Consider the following 23,409-nt stretch of genomic DNA (forward strand, 5'->3'; position numbering starts at 1 on the left):
TTAAAGCAGCATATAATTTACTACAAAAAGATTCAAAATCTATATTGCTGGAAGCCCAATTTAAAAAAAAAACAAAAAAAAAACATTTTGGTCTTAACATTAAAAGTGCAAAGTAGTAGTGCAAATTTTTTAAATGTTGGCAATTAGTTGCTGATAAATGTGAGTCTAATTTTGCATGTCAACCTGTGTTTAAAAAGTTGTAAGCAAAAACAGTTTCAATTTTTGATGCACTCAATCCTCTCGTATTCACCTGTCTTATGTAATTGTTGTGCAAAGTCATTTTCAAGTCCCTCGTTTTGACAAAGCAATGGCCACCCCTCTGAGCTTGATGGCTATGCCAGCCTACATACCACTGTTTTTGTCAACCATAAAACCATGAGGCCTTTTTTGAAAATTCCTTAGAATAGGAAGAGAACAATGGTCAGGCAGTGCTACATTAGTAAATGGTAATTAAATTCTGTAAAGCAGTAAACGGGACAAAGACAGAGATATGAGACCATTATCTGTAGAGAAGCCCCTGACCTTGTTATGCTGTAGTGTGTGAGTGTTAATGTGAGGCACTTCATGCAACCCAGTGAAATGATGCTCTAATAAACACAACAACAGTTAGGAAAAGGGCGCATTTATGAAGGCAGATGAAAACTCAAGATACAGTAATTAATGACATCCTTACAGTTGTTGTCATATCTGTGAAACTAGTGCATGAACATGTTTGAGTGTGTGTCAGTAAAGAAATAAAAGCATTACATCGAAAGGCAGTTAAAGGTTTCTACATGCTACAGTGTGCATGCAGAGAGCATCAAAAAGTTTATAGAGTTAAGAAATATATCTCAACTGTTTACCAAAAAAGTGCATCATCGGAGAATCTTCCATAAACAGGTTCAGGTGAGTTTGATGGAATGCATTTATGGATTCATTCTGTATAAGTTTGGTATAGTGCATATTGATTTTATAATCAGCATATTGCTTGTCTTAGTATATAGTTCCAGTATGAATATTGCTTTCAATATCCATGCAGAATAGCATGCTCATATGACAGTTGATAATTAATTAGTGATTTACAAACAGTCACTGTAGCTTGCAACATGAATGAGTCAAGTTATTAAGTTATTTTTGATTGTTATTAAATCTAGAAATGACATCACAAAAATAAATTCAAGTCTAACAGTCTAAGTCACATTCTCATATTGTGCATATGTGTTGTAAAATCAAGCGTATTCAGCAAACAAGACTTTAGGATATATAAAGACATTCTGTGCTTATAAAGGTAAAGGGTCGTTCCACTTGTTTTCCTCTTTAGGCTCCATGTGAATTCTCTTTTGTAGCAGGTGTCTGTATTTTCCCTGTTGATCTCTGTTAACTTGCAGATCCTTGGCGTAACGTGACCTCCAGTCTCGTTCAAAAGCAGCCTTGACGTACTCCAAGATTGTCACTCCCCTGTCCGTGGGGCTATTTGTCATCTTGACCACCAGCCCAACTCCTGCACTCATGGCAAAGTCGCTCCCAACCCAGTCATGGTTACCTGAGGACAAACAGAAACACTCCAATATTGAGTATTGAAGAAGTCTTATCTCATGACAATGAACTCGGATTTCTGGTTCTTCAGATTTTGTCTTTGTTAGCATACCAAAAATCCATAGAGTTTGGTGTGTTTGTGTCGTATCTGTGTCTGAAAGAGTAAATATTTGTCTATATATATAATATATAGTTTAAAAACTCTGACAAGTATCATGTACTGTACTTTAAATATAAAAATACACCAAGGAAACTGTTATCTTAGCATAGCTGAAGCTCTGTTAAGACATCATGTGTTTTTGATATAATTATAACCCTCTTCTCTTGGTTATCAACCTTCTCCAGTCCTTCTGGCTGTGGGTTATAAGCAAGCTACAAAATCTCTTTCAACAAGGTCGACACCAACACAGCAAGACTCACTCAAAGATCACAACAGTTTTAAGGGTGGTAGCCTAACGGTTAGTGCACACGCCCCATGTACAGATGCTGTAGTCCTTGAGAGCATGTAAACACACTTAAAATGTAGTGAAAGTCAAATAGTGATTATATGTAATTGTAGGGAAACTTAATTATGTAAACCTGAAATAATACAGCTGAAGTAATCCTGCTGAAAAGTACTTAATCCAACACAGTCTACTACTCCACAGTGTACTGTACATTAAATAATCACAATAAACAAGTGTAATAAACTCAAATAATAAAAATAATAATAAAGTAATTTAGGCTATAAAATCATTTAAAAAATGACGGCATATAAACAAAAAGTTGCTGTTTTCGAAAGAGTAATTTCTTGGACTTTTTGCCTACCAGGTACAGTAAGCTTGCTTCTGAGTGGTCAATTTATCTGACCTAGCTAAGCAAAGCTAGACTAAGCTGAGCTAACGGTTTCATAGCTTCATTACTGATGGAAAGATGTAAAAATGGTATCAAACTACAAACTAAAAAATCTAGGACATATGGTTTACATAAAGGCCTGACCTTCAAAAATACCTTGTAAAAATATGTATATGTAAAAAAGCCAAAGAGAGTCCATTTGAAGTACGTTGTATTGGTTGCAGATAGATTAAACATTGCCTACCGATGTAGAGGCCGTTGTCGGTCACCATGTACTTGTTGTGGTTGAGCCCATGTTCAACATCTTCCTTTTGCTCCTTGTGACTGAAAAACCTCTGCAAAGACATGAATAATGAAGATCAGTTTCAAATAAATATTTCCATAATCAATCAAGAAGAATGCCCCGTAGTTCACTGCAAATACAAAAACTTGAAGAAATCATTTGAACTCACGCACCACCTCGAATGAACAGTTGTGTAGCTGCATGCAGAGCGACTTGAGGGAGGTGACGAAGTTAAAGGTGAGGGGATGAGTCTTCTTCCAGAAGCTAATCAGCAGGTGAACTTTGATTCCTCTGAGCACCACGGCTTCTCTGATCATCTCATCAATATGGGACCAGTACCTGTTGATGCAGCAGATGCAATTAGACACTGCTCAACAATCCCAAAGCAACGATAGTTTCCCTAGATTCTTGTTTCTTTGTCTTGTTTTACCCGAGGTACTATGATTGAATGTCAGAGCCTTTATAATAAAAGTTTGGGTGTACCTTGTGCTGGTGGTTCCTCTGAAACTCCTGCTCACCAGAGGGAGGTAGTCTGTCACGGATATGAAGATAAATGTCTTTGCACTCTGGATGACTTGATAGATGGCATCTACATCTCTGGTGCGATCTTTAGAGCAGAAGAGTTCAGGAGAGGTCTGCAGAAAAGAAACAAAAAAGAAGTAATACAAAATGTGTATGAATAAAATGGAAAAAAAGGGTTGACTTACACTCATCTATTTTTAACTATGCATTCAGTTCAAACCACATTATTTATTCTAATTAGAGTTCAATAAAAATAGTTGACAGCAGTTTATTTCAATTTACTATTTTACACCAACAAGGATCTTCTTCTTTTGGTTTGTTATTTTTCCAAATGTCTAACATAACAGATCGGGTGTAGGAGATAAAAAAAGATGAACAACAAGGCGCATTTCTTCATCAATATTTCACTGCTAGAAGGTGTAAGGAACAAGAGTAGGCTGGAGTTGCCAGCAGCTTGTGACAGCATGGCTCCATTAGCTCCTATAGGATGATAAATGTGCAAAATGCAACTGATAAGCGTCCTGTCGCTAGGAGGGTAACAAGATTCATTACTGTCAAATTAGGCTGACGTACTGAGATTTTCAGACCCAGGATGCTCCTCAGCATGATATTAACGTGATTAATCACACCCTGCGTGGGGATGTTATTAGCTCGTAATGAAACTTTTGTAACGATATTCACCATCCAGTCCAGAATCAGGAAATTGTGGCCTTAGGAGGAATGTAAACCAGACTCAGAATTTAATACTGACACAATCTGTGGTCTGTAGCATACATTGTCTTATAAAGTAAATCTATGTGTTTAATGGGGTATTGATACTGCAACATAACAAAGTGCTTCCTCACAGATACATAAGCAGAGGCCTCTGTAGAGTTGAGTTGCAGCTCCAGAGCATCGTGCCGCCCGTAGAGGGCTGTAACTCTCTTCGACCAGATGGAGGGGATGTAGTCCTTGTCGTGGAGCTGCCAGTAAAATAAAAAGACTCGGTGGAGGTCCAGAGCCAGACAGCTGCAGTTATACAACACCAGCCCCAATTCTTTCCTCTGCGGGGTGTCAGAAAGAAATACACAGGAAGAGGTGAATCAGCAGAAAAGTTGCATGCTGAGAGTAGTTTACACTCTATAGAGATGGTTTTTAAGCAATGTGAGAGAGGAAGTAGAGTGAGATAAAAAGTCAAACTGATGCTTATTTAAAGGAAGAATAGGGAAACTGAATGAGGATTTGATAATATAATGGTAGTTGTATATTGAAATATGTTAATTCAATCTTTCTTCCAAAGGGAGAAAAAAGTCTCTGCCAGTGGCTGTGTGAGGCTCAGCACTGCTCTGAGCTACAGGCTAACATCAGCATGCTAACTTGTACACAATGACAATGCTAATGATTTGGCAGGTTATGGTTGCTAGCACTAACCACATGTGCTGATGAGTGTGTCTCAGGCTTTGCAGGTGTGCAGCTTTGAACAAAACAAAAAACTGAAACTGATACACTGAAAGAATGAAAGGATCATAGTGCTAAATGAAAAATTAAGAGATCATCAGGGACTTTGGACAGTTAAGCATTTTAGAAATCACTCATATAGCCGTGCTTACTCTGTCTGTGTGACGAGCAGGGAGGCTGTGAGGAGGAGGAGGTATTTGATGCGTACCCACTTTCATGGCAAACGGGTTCGGTAATTGTTTAGGCATTTCAATCAAAACCACGAATATGAGTGTAATAGAAAAGCCAGGGTATCACAAAAGTGACTCAAAATTTCCTCTGTGAACATATAGGACATATGTAACTAATTTAATCACAATCCTTCCAGTCATTACTGTGAAGTATTTCGGGCCACAGTAAGGGGAATATTGAAGATACAAAAATCATCTTGGGCTCAAATTGAACAGGGATCAGAAATTAGAAATATTAGTAAAAAAAAAAAAAAAAAGGGAGCAAAATGAATTAGAGGGCTGGCCCTGGCAGAGAAAAGCAAACAAGAGCAAGCCGTTCTTAATGTATTCTAGCCCGGTCATTAACTGTTTTTTCAAATTTGTTTCATGTTTATTCTATTTCAGTGACTGACCCAGAAGGAAGCATAAAGAGGTCTTGGTTTTGTCTGCTAACATGTATCGTTAATTTAAGTCAGTTCTGCCCAACTGTCTTTTGTCTCTCTTCTTTCCAGCTCTTCCATCATTAGCTTTTCTCAGTACTTGTGAGCATGTGTGCAAGTGTGTGTGTGTGTGTGTGTGTGTGTGTGTGTGTGTGTGTGTGTGTGTGTGTGTGTGGGTGTGTGTGTGTGTGTGTGTGTGTGTGTGTGTATGAACACACATGTGTCTGTTTCCTTCCTCTGGCTCTTTAGATAATTGTACTGAACAGTCTTACTTCCAGCCAGCGCTGAGGCATGAAAAGTGCCAGGTAATCACTTCAAGTCGTATGCTAATGCTGTGTGGTTCTTCCACTATTGTGGATTACGTATCAAATGCAAAGTGAATGCTACTTGTCTCTCTGGCCCGCCTCAGACAGCAAATCTTAAATCTTCCTGATGCCCATTAGGAGTTGCTGGAGTAAGTGCATTAAAAGGTACAGGTGTAGAGTGAAACTAATCTGAACTGTATATGTTTGAAGTCCCCGCAGGGTGCCAAGGTTATCATTTAATTAAAACTGAGTGAGTCTAGTCTTCTTTACTGAGAGACCAAAGGCTTCTGTTGCCATTTTCAATCCAGAAATGAACTGCAGACCTGACCACGCCTGACTGCAGAGGCTCATTTATCCTCCTCTCTGATATCACTCTGCAAACTCCTGTTGTTGATGTTTGTTGTTACCTTGGAGAGTGACCTCCAGTCCATGTCAGCGCTCCCGATGTAAATGTGCTTCCGATCCACGATCCAGAATGAGGAATGTAGTTCTCCTCTTGTAAGAGCTGTCATATTAATGAAACGAACCTCTGCATCTAGATAATGAGAGACAAATATGTAAAGTTTAAAAGAATTAGAAAGAGGGAAATCTGGAAATGTGCCTGTTGGCCTTGAGCTGCCTGACGTGCATGTGGGCACAGCAGGCCGCCAGCCTGAGAGAAGTCAGGTTCATTTTCACATTCATGATTTTCTTGACCTTCATTTTGAAATTTGACAGCTATGAACAATGGCTAACCTGTTCTGCAGAGCTGCTGGACTGGGCTGCATGCTCTAAGTGCAGCCTAGAACTGTTTTTCTTCAAACAAATCACATGATCTTTATGCTTCTACTCAATTATGTGCAGCGGACATAAAAGAGGCAGCTGTAAAAAGTGCTTAAATTTCAAAATATTACAGGAGTTATATATTTAAAAAGGGGTTTATGCACGGACCATGGTGCATTTTTCAAGTGAGTTGTTAGGTACTTAGACATGCAGGAAGGAATCTGCAGACGTAACAATAACAATTAATGATTGAATTATTTATAACTTTCAATATAGCAGCCTGGTTTGGGTCTCTGTCCAACATTCATCTCAATCCACATAACAAAAACACAACAATGAGCAGTAAAATAATTGGACTGTAGAAGGCTGATTACTGATCAACATCAGAACGACAAAACGAAAGGGACAACATATAATGTCGGACACTGCACTTTTCCGACACTGCACATTAAAAGTGGGGGGCTTTGTTAATCCAAATGTACTTAATTCTGCATGAATTATTTATACATTTCCCTATGGCTTCTGTGAGAAACAATCAATGTGTGTTGATTTTGGCACTCTCTGTGGACAATGCGATCTTGTCCTGTACATGCTTAAGTAACGGTATTTAAGTTGGAAAAAAAAAATCATCTCGCTTTCTTGGATGTCAAATGTATGACTCATCTCAAATCTTTACAGTGAAAAATATAAATAAAGTGTGTTTCTGCAGCATGCAGTTTATCACCACGTCTAAAACCCACCCTGCAGCAGCGGTTTCAGACATAAAAAATTATAATGTTGATGGTCTTGGTTGCTTACGTATCATATAGAGGCATCGATATTAATCTCGCTCTTTTTCATAATTGAACCAAAAACTGTAACAGGAGCTTTAAATCTTTTTTGAGCATTAAATCTGTTTAGTGTTCAAAATGTTTAATATGAAACACATACGCTCTCATATTCATTCTATCAATTACAAATATATTTTTTGTGTCAAGAAAGTGAGTCGAATAGTTTTCAAGTGACACAAGAAAAAACATTTATTCATTTTCTATTTTGGCAGCTTCTGACCTCTATACCATAAATTCTTCTTTTTGTTTTCTTTTTTTTTTCTGGTTGGCTACGTGGCATTACAAATTGCTTTTGTAAAATGAAAATATGACAGCCACTCACTGTGTGCTGCCAAGGTCTTCAGTTCAGCAGAGTTAGTCAGACTGCTGGCAATCTTCAATTTAACCCCACGAGATTTCAGGCTGAGCAGTCTCTGGAACAAAAGCTGACCCTGAGGAGGAAAGGGATGTTCTGTATTAGTTGAGCACAGATGTCTCTTTAAAGGCTAATACTTATCCATCTCTGCAGGAATAACCTCATTAAAAGACTACACACAGATTTACGTGAAAATAATTGCATTTCCTCTTACAAAGCCCCCTGGGAAATGCAGTTGGTTCAGGCTCTGCAGAAATACAGGAGATTAAGACTCCTGCCCTCTGCCCTGACTTTGTACCTGTTTGGCAGTGCTTGGAGTTGTTTCCAGATCCCAGGGGTTTAAGGACCAGGCAGGTGACACAACCTCAACCGAATGCTTTGCTTGGTCCAACAGAATGTGAAAGCCAGCAGAGAGGGGGAGGTGGGGTCTGCCATCCTTTGGGAGGAAGAGGTCATCTGGAATATTCTCCACAAGCTCGATGCTGAAAATAACACATACTTATTTAGTTTTTGGAGCCTCTGGTTGAATGAAAAAAAAAAAAAAAAGAATCATGTTATGTCACTTATGAATGTGTGTGCGCGTGCGTGTATATAGATGACTGGTTGATCTGTATTTAACTTTTGTCATCATCTTCCCAGGGACAACAGCTCGTTAGCTAAATCCATTAGGCCTACTGTTCAAAGCATCTCTCAGTCCTCTTAGACTAAAGTTATTTTGTACATTGTTCCTGATTCAAATAAACTAATAAACTGAACTGAACTGAACTTGTAGTCCATGTCAGTTAAGGGTAAAAAGTTTGAAAATGGGAAAACTTTAACTTGGGGTGTGGAGTCAAGAAGTTAGCTTACAGACCCAACAGACCTCATCTGAATCTAAGCCAAGTAGCTCCATGCTACAGTAGAAAAAAACTAGCATAACACAACCACATTTTACACATGACACTTGATAGTGTCATGTGTAAACTTGATAAGTTGCATGGCGGTAAATGTTGGCATCAGGTTTCGACTGGGACTAAGAGAGTGTAGATTTAATAAAAACTACGTATTAAACATGTCAACTTACGTCTGGCATAGGCTACATAAAGTAGCACAATGCTAAGTTGAGGGAGTTCTCTTTCAAGAGTGTGTACAAATATGGTTTGAAAGTTTTAGAAAACCCAACTTAAAATGAGGTACCCAAAATCCTGCGTAGTAACCTAGGACAGTTTATTTTGTTTTTAAAAGTGGGGGTCCTGACCCCCTGAGAGGTCGCGAGGTGTCAATAGTGGGGGTCGCAGAAACTTGGATGGATGAGGGGGAAAGTCAGACAAAAATAAATATCAACTAATAACATTATTTGGGGCCATAATATTTTATAAGATGTCTTTGCATATAGAAATATATGTGTCATATTTTTATGCCAATCTTTCAATTTAAAACATAATTATTTCAAACATTTTTCAGGCTATATAGAGCCTTACAGTTTATTCAAGAGATGTTCATTAACTAAAATAGTTGTCATAAATATGTCTGATTCTATGATTAGACTGATCGATTTGACAGTCCCTCTATGCCCATTATCATTGGGATGGTAGGTTTAGATCAACCAATCAAAGCTTTTGAAAGATTGTGTCGTGCTTAGCAATGGGGTCAATCCCGCCTCCAAACTCAAAGTCTTTACCACTTCAATGTTGCTTTGAGAGTGTTCCTAAATCACTAAAAGCTTGGACTCCTTGCTAGAATCTTAAATATAAGTTAGGAGCTCAATGAGAGTATTCTCAGAATGATTGTGAATATGGGCACTGATCATTTATTATTTTAACAGATTAAGTTTATATACTCTGAACTGAGAATTATATCATGAAAAAAGGGTCTCTGGGTATGCTTAAATCGGGAATCTCCATAGATATCTTACAAGGATCCAAACCTTTTCATTTTCCCCCTTGTTATGCTAGCACATCAGACACAAAGCATCTTACCTGCAGTCACTGCAACAGTTCTCCTCTGTGATCCCATCCTCAACGTCTCCCCAAATTTCCACCGATGAGAAGATCAGTGCCACCAGCACGGAGAAACAGCAGAGAAGGGCAAAGATGGCGATGCACTTCTGCTGGGTCTGGAAAATGAGTTACACACACACACACGTATACACACATTAAGGAAAAGGTTGACATAATTATGAAAGGGAAATCTGCAGCACTGTGGGGCTCAACTCCTCCCTTATAGCTGTCGCAAAGCAGGTTGACTATTTGGAGAGAACACATTGACATATTAACATAGCAGATACTGCTTGGTGGTGTACAAAAGGGAAATTATCCGCTTTTAAATGCTAATGTCCTCAATCAATGTATTGATAAGAGGATATGGATTCATGATCAATACAACAACAACCAAATGTCTTCTTTTGACTGGAGAAACCATTTGATTTGACAACCAGGCTGATGAGGGATTCAGACTGTTGAGCTGGAACTCCCCAGATTCATAAATGTTTGGGTGCAAGTGAAGCGTAACACTCTCCAGCTGAAGGAAAATGAATACAGGCTGAAACCCGACCACAAAGATCACTTTAAAGCTCTGTTTTATACTTACTTTCTGCATTGTTGTCAGAGCTATTCCCAGCTGAAGGAGATTTTATGACCTCTGTGCGAGAATGGATGCATCTAATGTCGCATCTATAACAAGCAATATTAAATTCTATACTAGTGTGCATGTATGTGGTGCAGTATATACGGGTTGTAATAAGGCTTGAGTGACAGTCAGAGTGGTCAGGGGTGTTGATGCAGCAGCCTTATTGCCCTGATCTGGCCCGGGGAGTTCTTATTTTTCACTGTTTTAAAACTGCAGTTTGGCACTTCTGTTTTGCTTACAACTACACATTTTCAACATCTCATTCCCTGCACTGTTTGGCTTTGTCGGTTCTCAAGCCGTCATCATGTCTCATTAAATATTCTCTTTTGTTGTGCTCAATCAATCACACCCTGATGATAAGTTCAGCATCGTTAGCGTCAACTTTTCTCAGAAAGATATCTCGCAGCAACAACTTTTAGAGAATGTGAGCATAAAAACCAAAGAAAGACAATATTCATCAGCAAGTCAGAGATAAGGTGTGGGCCTGAGAATCTGTGTCAACCTGATCTCCCACTCCTCTCTTCACTGTCCGTCTCAGCCGATGAGGCTGAAAGACAGGGTGCCAGCCCGATACACCTAACACACCCCATGTGTTCCACCAAGACCTCTGAGCTCTTCATCACATTCAGCAAAAGGACCACGCTTCACTTGTGGATGTGTACATGTCATCTGAAAAAATCCTCATGATACAGAACAAGGCTGACAGAGAGAGAGACTGACAGCTATATGATTTCCTTCACTGAAAAAACACAACAACACTGTACACCGTAGGTTTCAGCAGCTGTTTTCAATGCAGTCAAAATCAACGTTGCAGAGGGTTCAGAGCAGACACCATTAATCCTTTTATTTCACTACATGACTACAACAATATCATTAGGTGAATCAGGATTCCAAAATATGTGAAATAATAATTGTCAATGTTTTATAATATAGTAAATGGAAGATTTTGATTTCTAAACTTATTTGGCCAAAAATGAGGCAACGCCTACGAGCTAGTTCAGGCGGTCAACTCGAGCTGAACTGATTTCACACATGACATGCATCATTCTCATTAATCATATGACAACTTCCAATTAGCTGTCTATATACGCTGCAAGATTTCTGGTCTCACCCTCGGCTTTCTCATTGCCAGCTCTGACCTGCACCAGTGCTGCACTCTCGCTCAGCCCAACTACCACCCGAGCATCCCCCTGTAGGCTCCACCTGGGGGTGGTTTAAGATATCATCCCATTACTCCACAAATTTCTGCATCTAAATTAAAACTGGGAGGAGTGAAGAGGTCGGAGCCTAGACTCCAAATACGAACTACAGTAGCCTTCTGTATGTTCTGCTGCAATAAATATTTTAAACATACAAACATGAGTTGTCTGACTGAACTAGCAATTTGTAGACATCCGCAGGGAGCAGGGAAACTAGCGAATAATGATTTCTTTCAAAATTGTATTAACTGTGTCGTAAAACATTAGGGTATAAATTTTGATTCTTAATACAAATATCGATAAAGAGATAGTTTCGGCCCCAAGACCTCTAATCATTCGCTTTACCATATAAAACTGCAAGACTCTGAGCCCCAGCTTTCCTGAGGGAAACATCTAAAATCTAGCTACTAAATGCTCCCAAAGTTTCTTCATCTTCTAAATACAATGAATATAATTTATCAATCAATAGGATAAACATAAGTTGATTTGAGCGACCTAAATGTGAGAATTGTTCATGTTTTCTAATATAAAGGATATCCCTCTGAGTTTTTGGATATTGTCATTTTAATTTTTCCTAAATTTTCTGTCATTTGAGAAAATCAATAATCCCAGACAACGAGCAAGAACTTTGTTTACTAAAGAACTGCTCAGGTCATCTTTGATTCAAAATGTCAAGTAGCTGGTTCAAGCGTCCAACATAAGGAATATTCTTTTTTACATGCTTGATATTGGGGCGGCTTGTACTGTCATAAAAAAACAAATTCTCATATACATGCTGTAATAAATTGACAAAGAATATTCCCTCGCTTTTCTGACATTTTACAGTCTTAAAATGTCTTTGATAATTCAAAGACGTTTTTAATGTATGAATTTAATGACTGCCTTACTTTGTTTATCATACACACATTTGTGTTTCCACTGGATATTTGAAGAATACATCTCACATTTAAGAGATCGTGCAATTTAATGTATTACTGTAATTAAGCGAGGAAAGTCTCAGACAAGCATGCACCAGAATCCCACCCGCAGACTAAATGAGATTAATGGGCCTAAATACTGATTAGAAAAATGCAAAGGGAAGATTTGAGGGAGGTAAACGTCACCTTTAAGGGCTCCTGAGGGGCCGGTCCCGCCATGAGAGCAGCACTCATTCTAACTTCTGTGACAGGTGAAAAACAGCAGCTCAGTCACACTCTTTCTCCGTCTGCCTTTTTGTCTTCATCACTCCACTCCACAGTCTGATGGTTTCACACTCTGCCACTGACTTCATCCTGCTGCTCCCTCACCGTTCTGGAAGGTATGTATGTGCAATTCAGCTCCTGGTCCGTCCCATGTCCCGACATGGTTCCTCCAACCTCTGACTGTGCGTGTGTGTGTGTGTGTGTGTGTGTGTGTGTGTGTGTGTGTGTGTGTGTGTGTGCGCGTGTGTCCGGTGTGTGTGTGTGTGTGTGTGTGTGTGTGTGTAGCTCACTCTGTGCTCTCTTCTCAGTGGAGGTGGTGAGAGAGATGGAGACGGACCAGCCCTCTCTCATTCAAACGGCCAATACAAAGCTGTAGCTGGGAGCTACAGCAACACCCCTGTCCTCCTCCTCAATCCCTCCCTCCTCTTCCTCTTCTCTCTTTATCTTCCTCTATTATCAGCCTGGTGAACAGAACTCATCTGGCAGAAAGCTGTTGGGTTAGGCTCTAGAAAGGATGGATACTGAACTGTGCCATTGGTGATCCAGTGTGTGTGACAGCTGCAGCGAAACTACCATACTACCACACACTCCAACACACACACATTTATGTGCCTAGTTCTGTCCAGAGAAGACAAAAGAATTTCAAACAGCCCTATAGTTCTCATTTATAATGACCTGACTGTAAGTCAGCAATGCTGTCTGCTTTAATCCCCACTGTGTTAAATTTTTGTAATAAATGTGCTTTTCAGTAATGCGCTGGATTGCGGGGCACTCATTCATGTTGCACTTTCAATTCTAAAGCTCTGCCTCTTGCATTTGTGCAGAAGAACATTAAAGGGCTTCAGTGTAGAAAATATGAAATATGCTTACACTTTCTTCCACTCTCTAATTCGCCTCAACCCATTTCCCTCCCCTAATATAGTGTTGCCTTAAAGTAGAAAACAACATATGCTGCTGACTGCAGGCAAGCTGCTGCTGTTTTGGCGCTGCAAAGGGAGGAAAAGAAGGACCTAATGGGAGATGAGGGAGATATTATAAAGGAAGGATAGAAGAACGTTTTCTGTTTCACATTTCTTACATTATAGGGAACAATAGACTGCACAAACAAACACAACGGGCATATAAATTGTTTCATAAAATAATATTTTTAGTTGTACTCGCTGCATTTCCATTGATTGCTTTGAGTTGGCCAAGAAATTTGGTTTACACCTTATTGTCTTTCTTAAGATTAAGAGATTATAAGACTACATGAATCTCAATCATTAAATCATATTTAAAATTGACCAGTACTTTACTTTGTGAAAAAATGTATAAAATAATGATATTATCATTACCCTCAGCTGAATGGATGAAGTGCTATTTAACAAACGTTAGCATGCATTTTGTACCTGTCAAGCATTTAGACTTTATTGTCCCCATGGGGAAACTTATTTTCACAGCCCTGTTTCTGCCGAACAGACAATTCCCTCCAAAGTACATACACAGTGTATAAAACAAACAATGTCAAACAGCAATTAAAAGTTTACACTCTGGCCTTTTGTTTAAGGCAGCTATAACAGCAGGGATCAGGCATTTCCTAAGGCGAGCCCATCTGCACCTCAGTGCTCCGTACCTCCATCCTGAGGGAAGTGGGGTGAGGTGGGTGTTCTGTGGGTGAGTGATGTCCTGTTCTATTGAGGTTTCAATGCATGTGATCACCCTGTTGTTGAGTTCTGTTATCTTGGGTGTGGGGAGACCAATTATTCTGGTAGCCGTGGTTGTGATGTGATGTGAGTTTGGCTCAGTTTTTAACAGACACCATGTTGAAGAAGCAGGTGGTACAGTACATTAGGATGGGCTGGATCATCCTCTGATATAACAGCAGGAGGAGCTAGGGGGCAACATAAAATATCTTTCAGTTTGTGGATGGCTGACTGTCTTTGATGGCTATTTTTTTCGGAGGACACTGGAGTACTTTTTGAAACTGAGTTGGTTGTCTAGTGTCAACTCTCTCACTCTCTGGCCACAGACAATGGCAACCAAAACCGAAAAATAAAAGCTGTAAATTACAGCAGGAATTTTGGTCAAAACCTTGTATTATACTGAGTTTATTTAAAAAACCAATAATAATAATGCTTATATTATTAATACATTTTCCAACTAAAACTCATTCACTCACTAAAGACTCTGGTCTCAAGCCTGTCATCATCATTTGGACAAACTAACAGTACTGTGTTGACAATCCTTTACTCTGACCAATGCAAAGAATTCAGAGACCACTACAAAATGATGTTTTTATTACATAGTGAATAGTGAGTGATTTTGGACAAAGCCATTGACTGTGTCTGCTAACACACTAACACAGCTCGCTGCTGCTGTGGTGGATGGTTTTTTGTTTTTTTTAGTAAGTAAACCTTCCAATCTCTTTTAGAGAAAAGTCAACTGAATAAATACTGAATGAAGGAATTCAATTATTTACAAAATCTAGAGAAACAGAGGCTAGCTATGCCTGGTTACCATATTCTTAATGCCGTGCTATAATTAGCATGGGAATGTTCAGTGTTTACTTAGATAGTGCTTTTCTAGTCTCCTGACTACTTAAAGGGCGTCATCCATTCACAGACATTCATACACTGATGTCAGTGGATGCCATTTAAAGTGACCTTCAGTATCACTTATTTCCAATCATACACATTCACATGTGCAGGCTATGCCACAGCATTTTAAGGTTTGGTGTTTAGCCGAAGGATATTTCAACATGTTGACTGTGGGAGCTGGGTTCAAAAGTTCTGAATCAAAACCAACTACCTTCTGGTTGAAAGATGACCAACTCTACCACTGAGACACACTAGTGAGTCCTCGGCTTTCAAATAATTTGAATAAAGTGTAAGCCTGTAATCTTACATCAATTCCTTTTTTTTGTATAATCTAGAACAAACAAAGTTATTTTTAATCAATGATGCAAATGATTCTACGCCTGTGTCATCTGTAAGAAAATTATTTTTAAATACTTTTAAAATACTGTTAATAGTACTTGTGGAGCCGTCTGTGATATCCAGAGAGAAATTGGGAGCAGAGAAACAAGGTCATAGCAGGTGAACCTGCTGTGTGTGTCTGTTGTGCCCTCTGCACGTCACCCTGTCGGTGAGCAAGAAGAAGAAACAGAATGAAAGAGACAGAGGGGACAGAAATGTTTGGACCACTTCTCAGGAGAGGGGAATGTTCCTAAAGCATCATACATTAGGTCAACACTAACACATTTTTAAAACAGCGGGGATCAAGGTGACAAACTAAACTGGATTTTTACTGTTTCACTGACCATCATCAGCTGGGACAGAACAGCAGGACAACTTTGAGCTGAGCTGCAACAACCTCCAGCTAACAGTCACTTGCAGTCCTGCTCAGAAACTGTTGACATAAACACTTTACTCACTGCACAGTCACCACCATGATAACAATGAATATAAATGAATGGAATGCATATCAGTCCATTTTCCTTTTCCCTTTGTTAGAAAAAGATGTAGACGCTCTTCTTGATCTGTGCTCTTTTAACAACAAGCAACACAGGTCAGAGGTCACAGCAGCCTTAATGGGTTTATTCCTGCCCCTCCATGACTCCTTGTACAGGACATAATTATCTGGTAATGTAAAGTTTCCAACAAAAGGGCCCAATTCTAAATAGTCCTCATCTGTAAGAGCCACACTGATTCAGACGTTACACAAATGAATAAATCATAACACCATGGGCCGGCACCTTTAAAGATTTTATGCACAGTGTAGACAAAGAAATGAGGTGAAAGAACCTTGGGGACAAATATAACCAACAAATTTTGCCAGTAATTTATTTTTCTCTAGATTTTCCTTCATTTAAAAAAGTTTCAAAAGTTTTTTTTAAAGATTTAAAGATAAAACGATTTTTGAATAACAATAACTGTTTATTTAGATTCCTTTAATATATGTATTATATATATCTATATATATATCTATATATATATATATGTATATAATAATATTTTTACAAGGTAATATTAGAGTGTATTCACACCAGGAAAGTCATTTAGTTCACTTTCCGGACCAAAATACAATGTTTCTTTTTGGGTTTGGTGCGGTCCATTTTCACAATTTCGCAAGAAGCCCAGAATTTGTAAACAAAACCACATGTGTGCAAAGATCATTCAATCATTGGACAAAAAGGTCTGGGGCAGTGTAAAACGGTAATCTCTAAGTGGAAGTAAACAATCATGGAGATCTTGCGGGCTGCACTTGATGTGCTGTTATTGATTTGGTTCATACAGTTACAAACTTTTTCAGAACATTTTGAGCAGCAAGAGCGTTTGATACAATGTCGGTTTTATGATGGGATGTTTATCATTTTGAAACGACGAAGACGTGCTGCTAACCAAACAATTATTTCCCATAATGCGCATCACAACAGGAGCCTGTTACGTCCATTAAGGCGTATGATTTTTAGAACTGGGTCGGACTGAGCTCTGGTCGCTTCCTCATCTCAAACGTACTGACCAGGGTTTAGTTTGATAGCGAACCGAGACCACCCCTTCGGCTGGGTCTCGATTCGGCTGTTTGGTGTGCACCCGAGTTCGATGGTTTGTATTCACACCTGCCCAAAAGATCCGCACCAAGGTTTTAGTTCGTTTCAAGCGAACTAAACAGGGTAGGTTTGAAGACACACTTAGTCATATTCTTACTATTCTTTTTGGCATTGCTTCAATAAGTTTCTTTTATCTTTTTGTATTTGTGTTACTGTGTCCACTGTCCACTGTCCACTTCTCTCTTTAGCCTTTTTCACACATGCAATTTCTAAAAAAATGTCAGTTACCTGAAATCTTCCTGAATGTCCTGTTCACACATGCCCATAACAGCAAGACTTTCACTGTGAGACAGGAGGGGGGCGCTGACAGAGCCCTTGCTTATAGCTGTCTCATCCACAAGTGTCATAATCCTGGCTGGACTGGTTTTAATCTCCTAGCTGTTGTAACTTTAATGGTACTCTGAGTCGTCAGACTTGGCCATTTTACCACCCAAACAATAACTTCACTTCCTTGTCTCCCTCGCTAACTCCAGTTTATAATAAACTGTTCCACAAAGCGTTCCTACAGGACTGGAGCACTTCTGTTGAAGGCTGGATATGCATTTTCTGTCTAATACAAAAGTTGCTTTTAAACCTGCATATTTCTGAATATGCTGCACGTTTTTCTTAATGTCTGTCAATTTGTTCATTTGTTGATTGTTCGCCCTAATCAGCCACTTTAAGTTTGACCTGCTAATCAGCCAAAATAATTCAAGAAGAGATCTGCTTTTTTCTGTTTAGCATGCATTATGCCTGTGAGTGTCAACAAAGGACACCTGAGTATAGGTGTTTCACCTTCACACCAAAAGCTTAACAGCAGGATTCCATCAGTGCGCAGGGCAAGGCGTGTTTTAAAGTTGCAGTGGCGTTATAGTCAGGATGATATGTGCTGAGTGAAGGCTGACTGGGCGTTATGCCATGGGTCACATGCCAAACGTGCTGTGGTTGGTGTGCGGATACAGATCCAGCAGGGAATAAAATGATTCTGTAAGGCTGGCATTCAGAAAGCACAGCCTGGTTAACAGAGAGAGGAGGAAATGACTGTTTAATCAATGTTTTAATCATGGAGTTCTTTTCATGACTAAGGACTTTCTTATTGGAAAGAAAAAATAGAACGCAGGCACTCAATTAAATGTTTTACAATTGATCCTGTTTTCTTGTCTTTTTTCAACTAAATACATACAAATAACAAGAAATACAATGAGGGATTAAATGAAGTAAACATATAAGTAAGTGTAAGTGCAATTATGCTGACTTTGGTATAGTATTGTATGGTATGGTATGGTATGGTATGGTATGTTATTGTATGGTATGGTATGGTATGGTATGGTATGGTATGGTATGATATGGTATGGTACGTACGGTATGGTATGGTATGGTATGTTATGTTATGGTATGGTATGGTATGGTATGGTATGGTATGGTATGATATGTTATTGTATGGTATGGTATGGTATGGTATGGTATGGTATGGTATGGTATGGTATGATATGTTATTGTATGGTATGGTATGTTATTGTATGGTATGGTATGGTATGGTATGGTATGGTATGGTATGGTATGGTATGTTATTGTATGGTATGGTATGGTATGGTATGGTATGGTATGGTATGGTATGGTAATGTATGGTATGGTATGGTATGGTATGGTATGGTATGGTAATGTATGGTATGATATGGTATGATATGGTATGGTATGGTATGGTATGGTATGGTATGGTATGGAATGGTATGGTATGGTAATGTATGGTATGATATGGTATGGTATGGTATGGTATGGTATGGTATGGTATGGAATGGTATGGTATGGTATGGTATGGTATGGTAATGTATGGTATGATATGGTATGGTATGGTATGGTATGGTATCGTATGGTATGGTATGGTATGGAATGGTATGGTATGGTAATGTATGGTATGATATGGTATGGTATGGTATGGTATGGTATGGTATGGTATGGTATGGTATGGAATGGTATGGTATGGTAATGTATGGTATGATATGGTATGGTATGGTATGGTATGGTAATGTATGGTATGGTATGGTATGGAATGGTATGGTATGGTAATGTATGGTATGGTATGGTATGGTATGGTATGGTAATGTATGGTATCATGTGGCATTCTCTTCTTCCTTCTACCATTGAAAACTTGTTCCATTCTTCATTTGCAAATGGGCAAACCTTACAACTTTAATGTTTTTTTTAGAAAAAAAAAAATCATAAATGCAACTTTTCTGGTGGATGAACTTTTCCTTAGGCAAATCAGAAAAAGGCCCTCTTATTGAAAAGCCCAAAACATCTGAGTCTCACTTGTTTATAGCAGAAACACTGCATGCATGTATCATCATCACTGTAAGCAATTTGGTTTATTCCTCACTCACTCACAAACACACACAGACACAATGTCATTGGACAGAAATCCACCCTGAACCTCATTTGTTGCAGTGAAGGACCAATTAATTCAGTGGATTTGAAAGTTTTTGGACAAGTGGGAAGTGTTGTTTGATGTGGAAGGACAGTGTGTATTAGTGCACCCATAAAACACCCTGAGTCCTTGTGCAGTTATGCAGCTGATAATGTCACCAGATCCCAGACCATGGACTGGCTCTAAACATACTGACTATAAATCTCTGCTTCAGGGATGTCAGAAGATATAATAAAATGTTTGCCACAATTTCCAGAGCAGAAGGGGAGATCTCAATTATTATTTTGTCGAGCCAAACCCAAAAATGTTATGTTGATCTTCAGATAGACAGACAACAAGCACAGCTGGAACAACCCAATCTAGGAACCAATCAGTTACTGTCTAACTACAACAAAGCTTTGGAAAATGTTTGGGGGTTGCTGTGTGTGTGTGTGTGTGTGTGTGTGTCTGTGTGTGTGTGTGTGTGTGTGTGTGTGTGTGTGTGTCTGTGTGTCTGTGTGTGTGTGTGTGTGTGTGTCTGTGTGTGTGTGTGTGTGGGGCAGCACTGGAGAAAGTGGTAATCAATTCTCATTGGAGGCAACAAAGCTCAATTGCACTCTTCTTCAGCAGCAATCCTCCTGTGCTGAGACTGAAGCCCCACAGGCATGCAGAATGAATAGGACTCCACTTCGTAATCAACTAAGTTGCCTTCTTGAAACTGCGAATACATATTGCATTTTATCTGACAATGGTGCTGGTTAATACATTTCTCCTAATACACTTTTACAGGGCTGATTAACTCAAGTCTGAAATGAATGAATGGAAAAGACTGACACTGCTGCATCTTTGAATGTCTCATTTCACTTCAAAGAACTCCTTGACAGCTTAGCTGAGAAGTCAAAAGTAATATCCACCTTATGACATCCAACATGTCAGTGTATTACCGTCCTCTTAAGCTATTTTCATTTAATTTTTTACCTGTAACGAGTTCCTTTACTGGGGGTTTAAGTTAATGTTGTAACAGTCGATCTACCAGAAGGTCCTTATTTTATTTTAAATAAAAGCAGGGTTGAATTCAAACGGCAAATAAAGAGATTTCACACATGCGATTAAAAATGTGATTAATGGGATGTGCATTGATTACAAGCATTAGAAATTAGGCTTACAAGATATATATAAACTTGCTTTTTTAAGTCACATGAAGGCATCAATATTATTTCAGTCTATTTCATAACCAGCTAAAACCCCATTCCAGGAGCTTTAAGATAATTTATTGTAACGTGCATGTATGTTTTAACGTGCCTGCTTGAGCTTCCAAAAGTCAGATTTACAGTTAAAAGATGAAATGCATGATTTTGCAGAGGTACTCAACTAACCTTTTCCAGCTTGTCTTTGCGTTGGAGAAAGATAGATGCAGAGTAGCCCTGCTGCTGGAAGGCACTGAAGCTGCTGCTTCTCATTTGGGACCCACAAGGCGGGAGTGCTGGGGGGGCCTCTTCTTGCCCCCTCGACCTTGGATCATCTGACAGTTCCATTGATGACCTGTGTGCTGCTGTCTGCTGGTGGCACAGACAGTCTGAAGTGCATGTAGACACACACACGCAAACTCTAAGCCAAGAGCACAAAGCAGGACACAAAGTGATGCTGTCACTTTCTTCTTCCCTCTTTTCTTTTCAATCTATCACTCAGAAGCTGAATCAGCCACTTTTGGTCCCTGTGCTGTCTGAGCTTCAGCGTGCACCCTGCCTGTTTGTGACCACAGCACCGTGTGTTTCATCACACTTGTTGGGGAGGGTATGTGTGTGTGTGTGTTTGTGTGTGTATGCATGTAGTTCAGTCCCCCAGGCAGGATGGGAGGGGCAGGCAACGGGCTTCTGGATGGGGCGGAGGTGCAACAGGAGCCGCTGCACTGACAGACAGAAAGCAGCGGACACAGAAGGAGAGTAATCTGATTGAGGAAAGTGTGAGGAGACTATTAGACATGAAGACACATACACACTCTCTCACTCACACACATACAGATACACACACCAACTGTATGAAATCTAATTTCTCCCATTTGTACCTCACATACTGAATACTGATCCTGGCAGAGACAGAACATCCTAAAGTACTGTAGCCTCACCTTAAGAAACCTTTTGCAAAGGTTGAGCCAGGCACCATATGCCTCTTACAAAAGGGACACACACAGGCACACAGATACACAAGATGACTTTAGGCTTTCTATTCCCTGCCCAATTTGCTTTATGGATACAGAAAGGTGCTGGTGTAAGAAAAAATGACTTTGCACTGATATAATTCAAAACACAGACCCCCCTGTGGCCACCGTGTCAGTAGAGCTACTTTATGTCATCTGTGAGATTCATTAATTCAGTCCCTGCTTGGCATTTTTTAACTAAAGCTGGGTCAAGCTTTTTTACTTATGCAATATCTTGATGTTTGGGAAATGTCTTTGAGTGCACTCTCAAGTCTGTTTCATATCTGTGGCTGCAGGCACTGGCACACAAAAAAGGGGCTGGAGCTCCTGCAGTTTTACCCTCTGTAGAGAAAGTTTCCTTTTTTTTGAATGAATGAATTCCTTTTTGTACAGCCTAGCCCCCAAAACAGATAGCCTGTATTTGGTTAAATAAAAATATCATGTCAGGAAATATGTGATAAAGGCAATGCTCTCTCCTCCATCCTCCATCCTCCTTGCTACTTACTCACAGCGATCTGCAATCCCAATCAGACAAACTATTATGACTGAGTGTGTAGCCTCCAGCACAGGCCGGACACCAACATCCTCTACAGGGAGATGGCCTGGACTACAAAAATGATATTACATAATTAAACCGCATGACAAAATTGTAATAAACATGTAATAACCATAAACCTCAGGCAGTGATGATGTCCGACTTACCACCCACAAATACCTACAAACAAATGCTCACTAACTAATCTAGGTAAGCAGACAGGTGAGTGCAGACAGGAACTACTTTATAATGGAACTAATGTTACAGATAAAAATGTGTCTTTTACAAAAGCATTGCACATGATTGTAATACATTGACACGACTTTATACTGGCCACAAACCCCTTAATGAGGTAATTTTCATCGTCAAGTTTTTCAGATTCTATTGGCTGCATCAAACAAGTAAGAGCACATCAATGAACTCTTTTTGTAAACACAGCGGACCCTCGTGACATCTGTAACATCTGGCGAGTGTAAATGCAGTAGCATTCCCTTTTCACAGCAGTTATCTTTTCCTATCCTCTTTTTCACATCTCTGCCTGACCTTGTGACATTTTTCATCAAGGTCAAACAAAAGTGGATAGGAAAGTATTTTTTTCCTCTAACCAAAATATACAGTAAAACGAGATATTGAAACAATCATTCGACTGCATTACCTCAAGGCAGTTAGAGACAAAGGGACAAACCATGATGCCACAGCAGGTGCTTTACATACCCTCAGCGCAATATACTGGGTTGGACCAGGGGAGGAGTTGACTTACTTCTGTCAGGGTGCATTCAAAGCCAACAGGGAGCGATAGGCCTACTTAAACCTTAATACATGTTAGGTTGCTGGCTAACATTAGCCTGTAACCTCAGCTAGCTAGACAATCAGAAACAGATTTATTTGTCAAGAGGTAGAGACATTTGTATCAAACAGAGCAGAGATGATGGCTACAGTATGTGGATGAAACTGTTAACATTTATAACGTTAGCTAAGCTTTGGGTTGATCAATTTCAGCTGGCGAGCAACTGGTTGCGAGTGATGCCTAATTTACCAACGTGTGGTTAAAAAATGACAAAATCTTCAACTCTCCAGTCAGCCTTCTGTAATGACTTCATAGCTGCAACCAGTGTTTGCATGTGTCAGTCCTCAAAGCTGTTCAAACTACTTGTCAAGCCCCTCAGATGGATCATATGGCAGATTCAGTCTACGTACGCTGTTTGCCTGTAAAGTGGCAAGCTAATG

At 39.5% G+C, this 23,409-nt stretch overlaps 1 protein-coding gene across 1 annotated transcript; it reads right to left on the reverse strand.

The window, feature by feature from the left end:
* Nucleotides 1-606: 606 nt before the first annotated feature.
* On the reverse strand, nt 607-12,732 carry pld5 (phospholipase D family member 5). Its single transcript, XM_020642831.2, has 10 exons — nt 12,402-12,732; nt 9,451-9,587; nt 7,791-7,974; nt 7,460-7,568; nt 5,953-6,080; nt 4,000-4,197; nt 3,116-3,267; nt 2,806-2,971; nt 2,594-2,684; nt 607-1,522 (listed from the first exon to the last, which is right to left on the reverse strand). The coding sequence occupies exons 1-10, from the start codon at nt 12,447-12,449 to the stop codon at nt 1,260-1,262; spliced, it is 1,476 nt and encodes a 491-aa protein (XP_020498487.1). The 5' UTR covers nt 12,450-12,732; the 3' UTR covers nt 607-1,259.
* Between the last annotated feature and the right edge of the window lie 10,677 nt (nt 12,733-23,409).

Source organism: Labrus bergylta, chromosome 1 (assembly GCF_963930695.1).
Source record: "Labrus bergylta chromosome 1, fLabBer1.1, whole genome shotgun sequence".
NCBI lineage: Eukaryota > Metazoa > Chordata > Actinopteri > Labriformes > Labridae > Labrus > Labrus bergylta.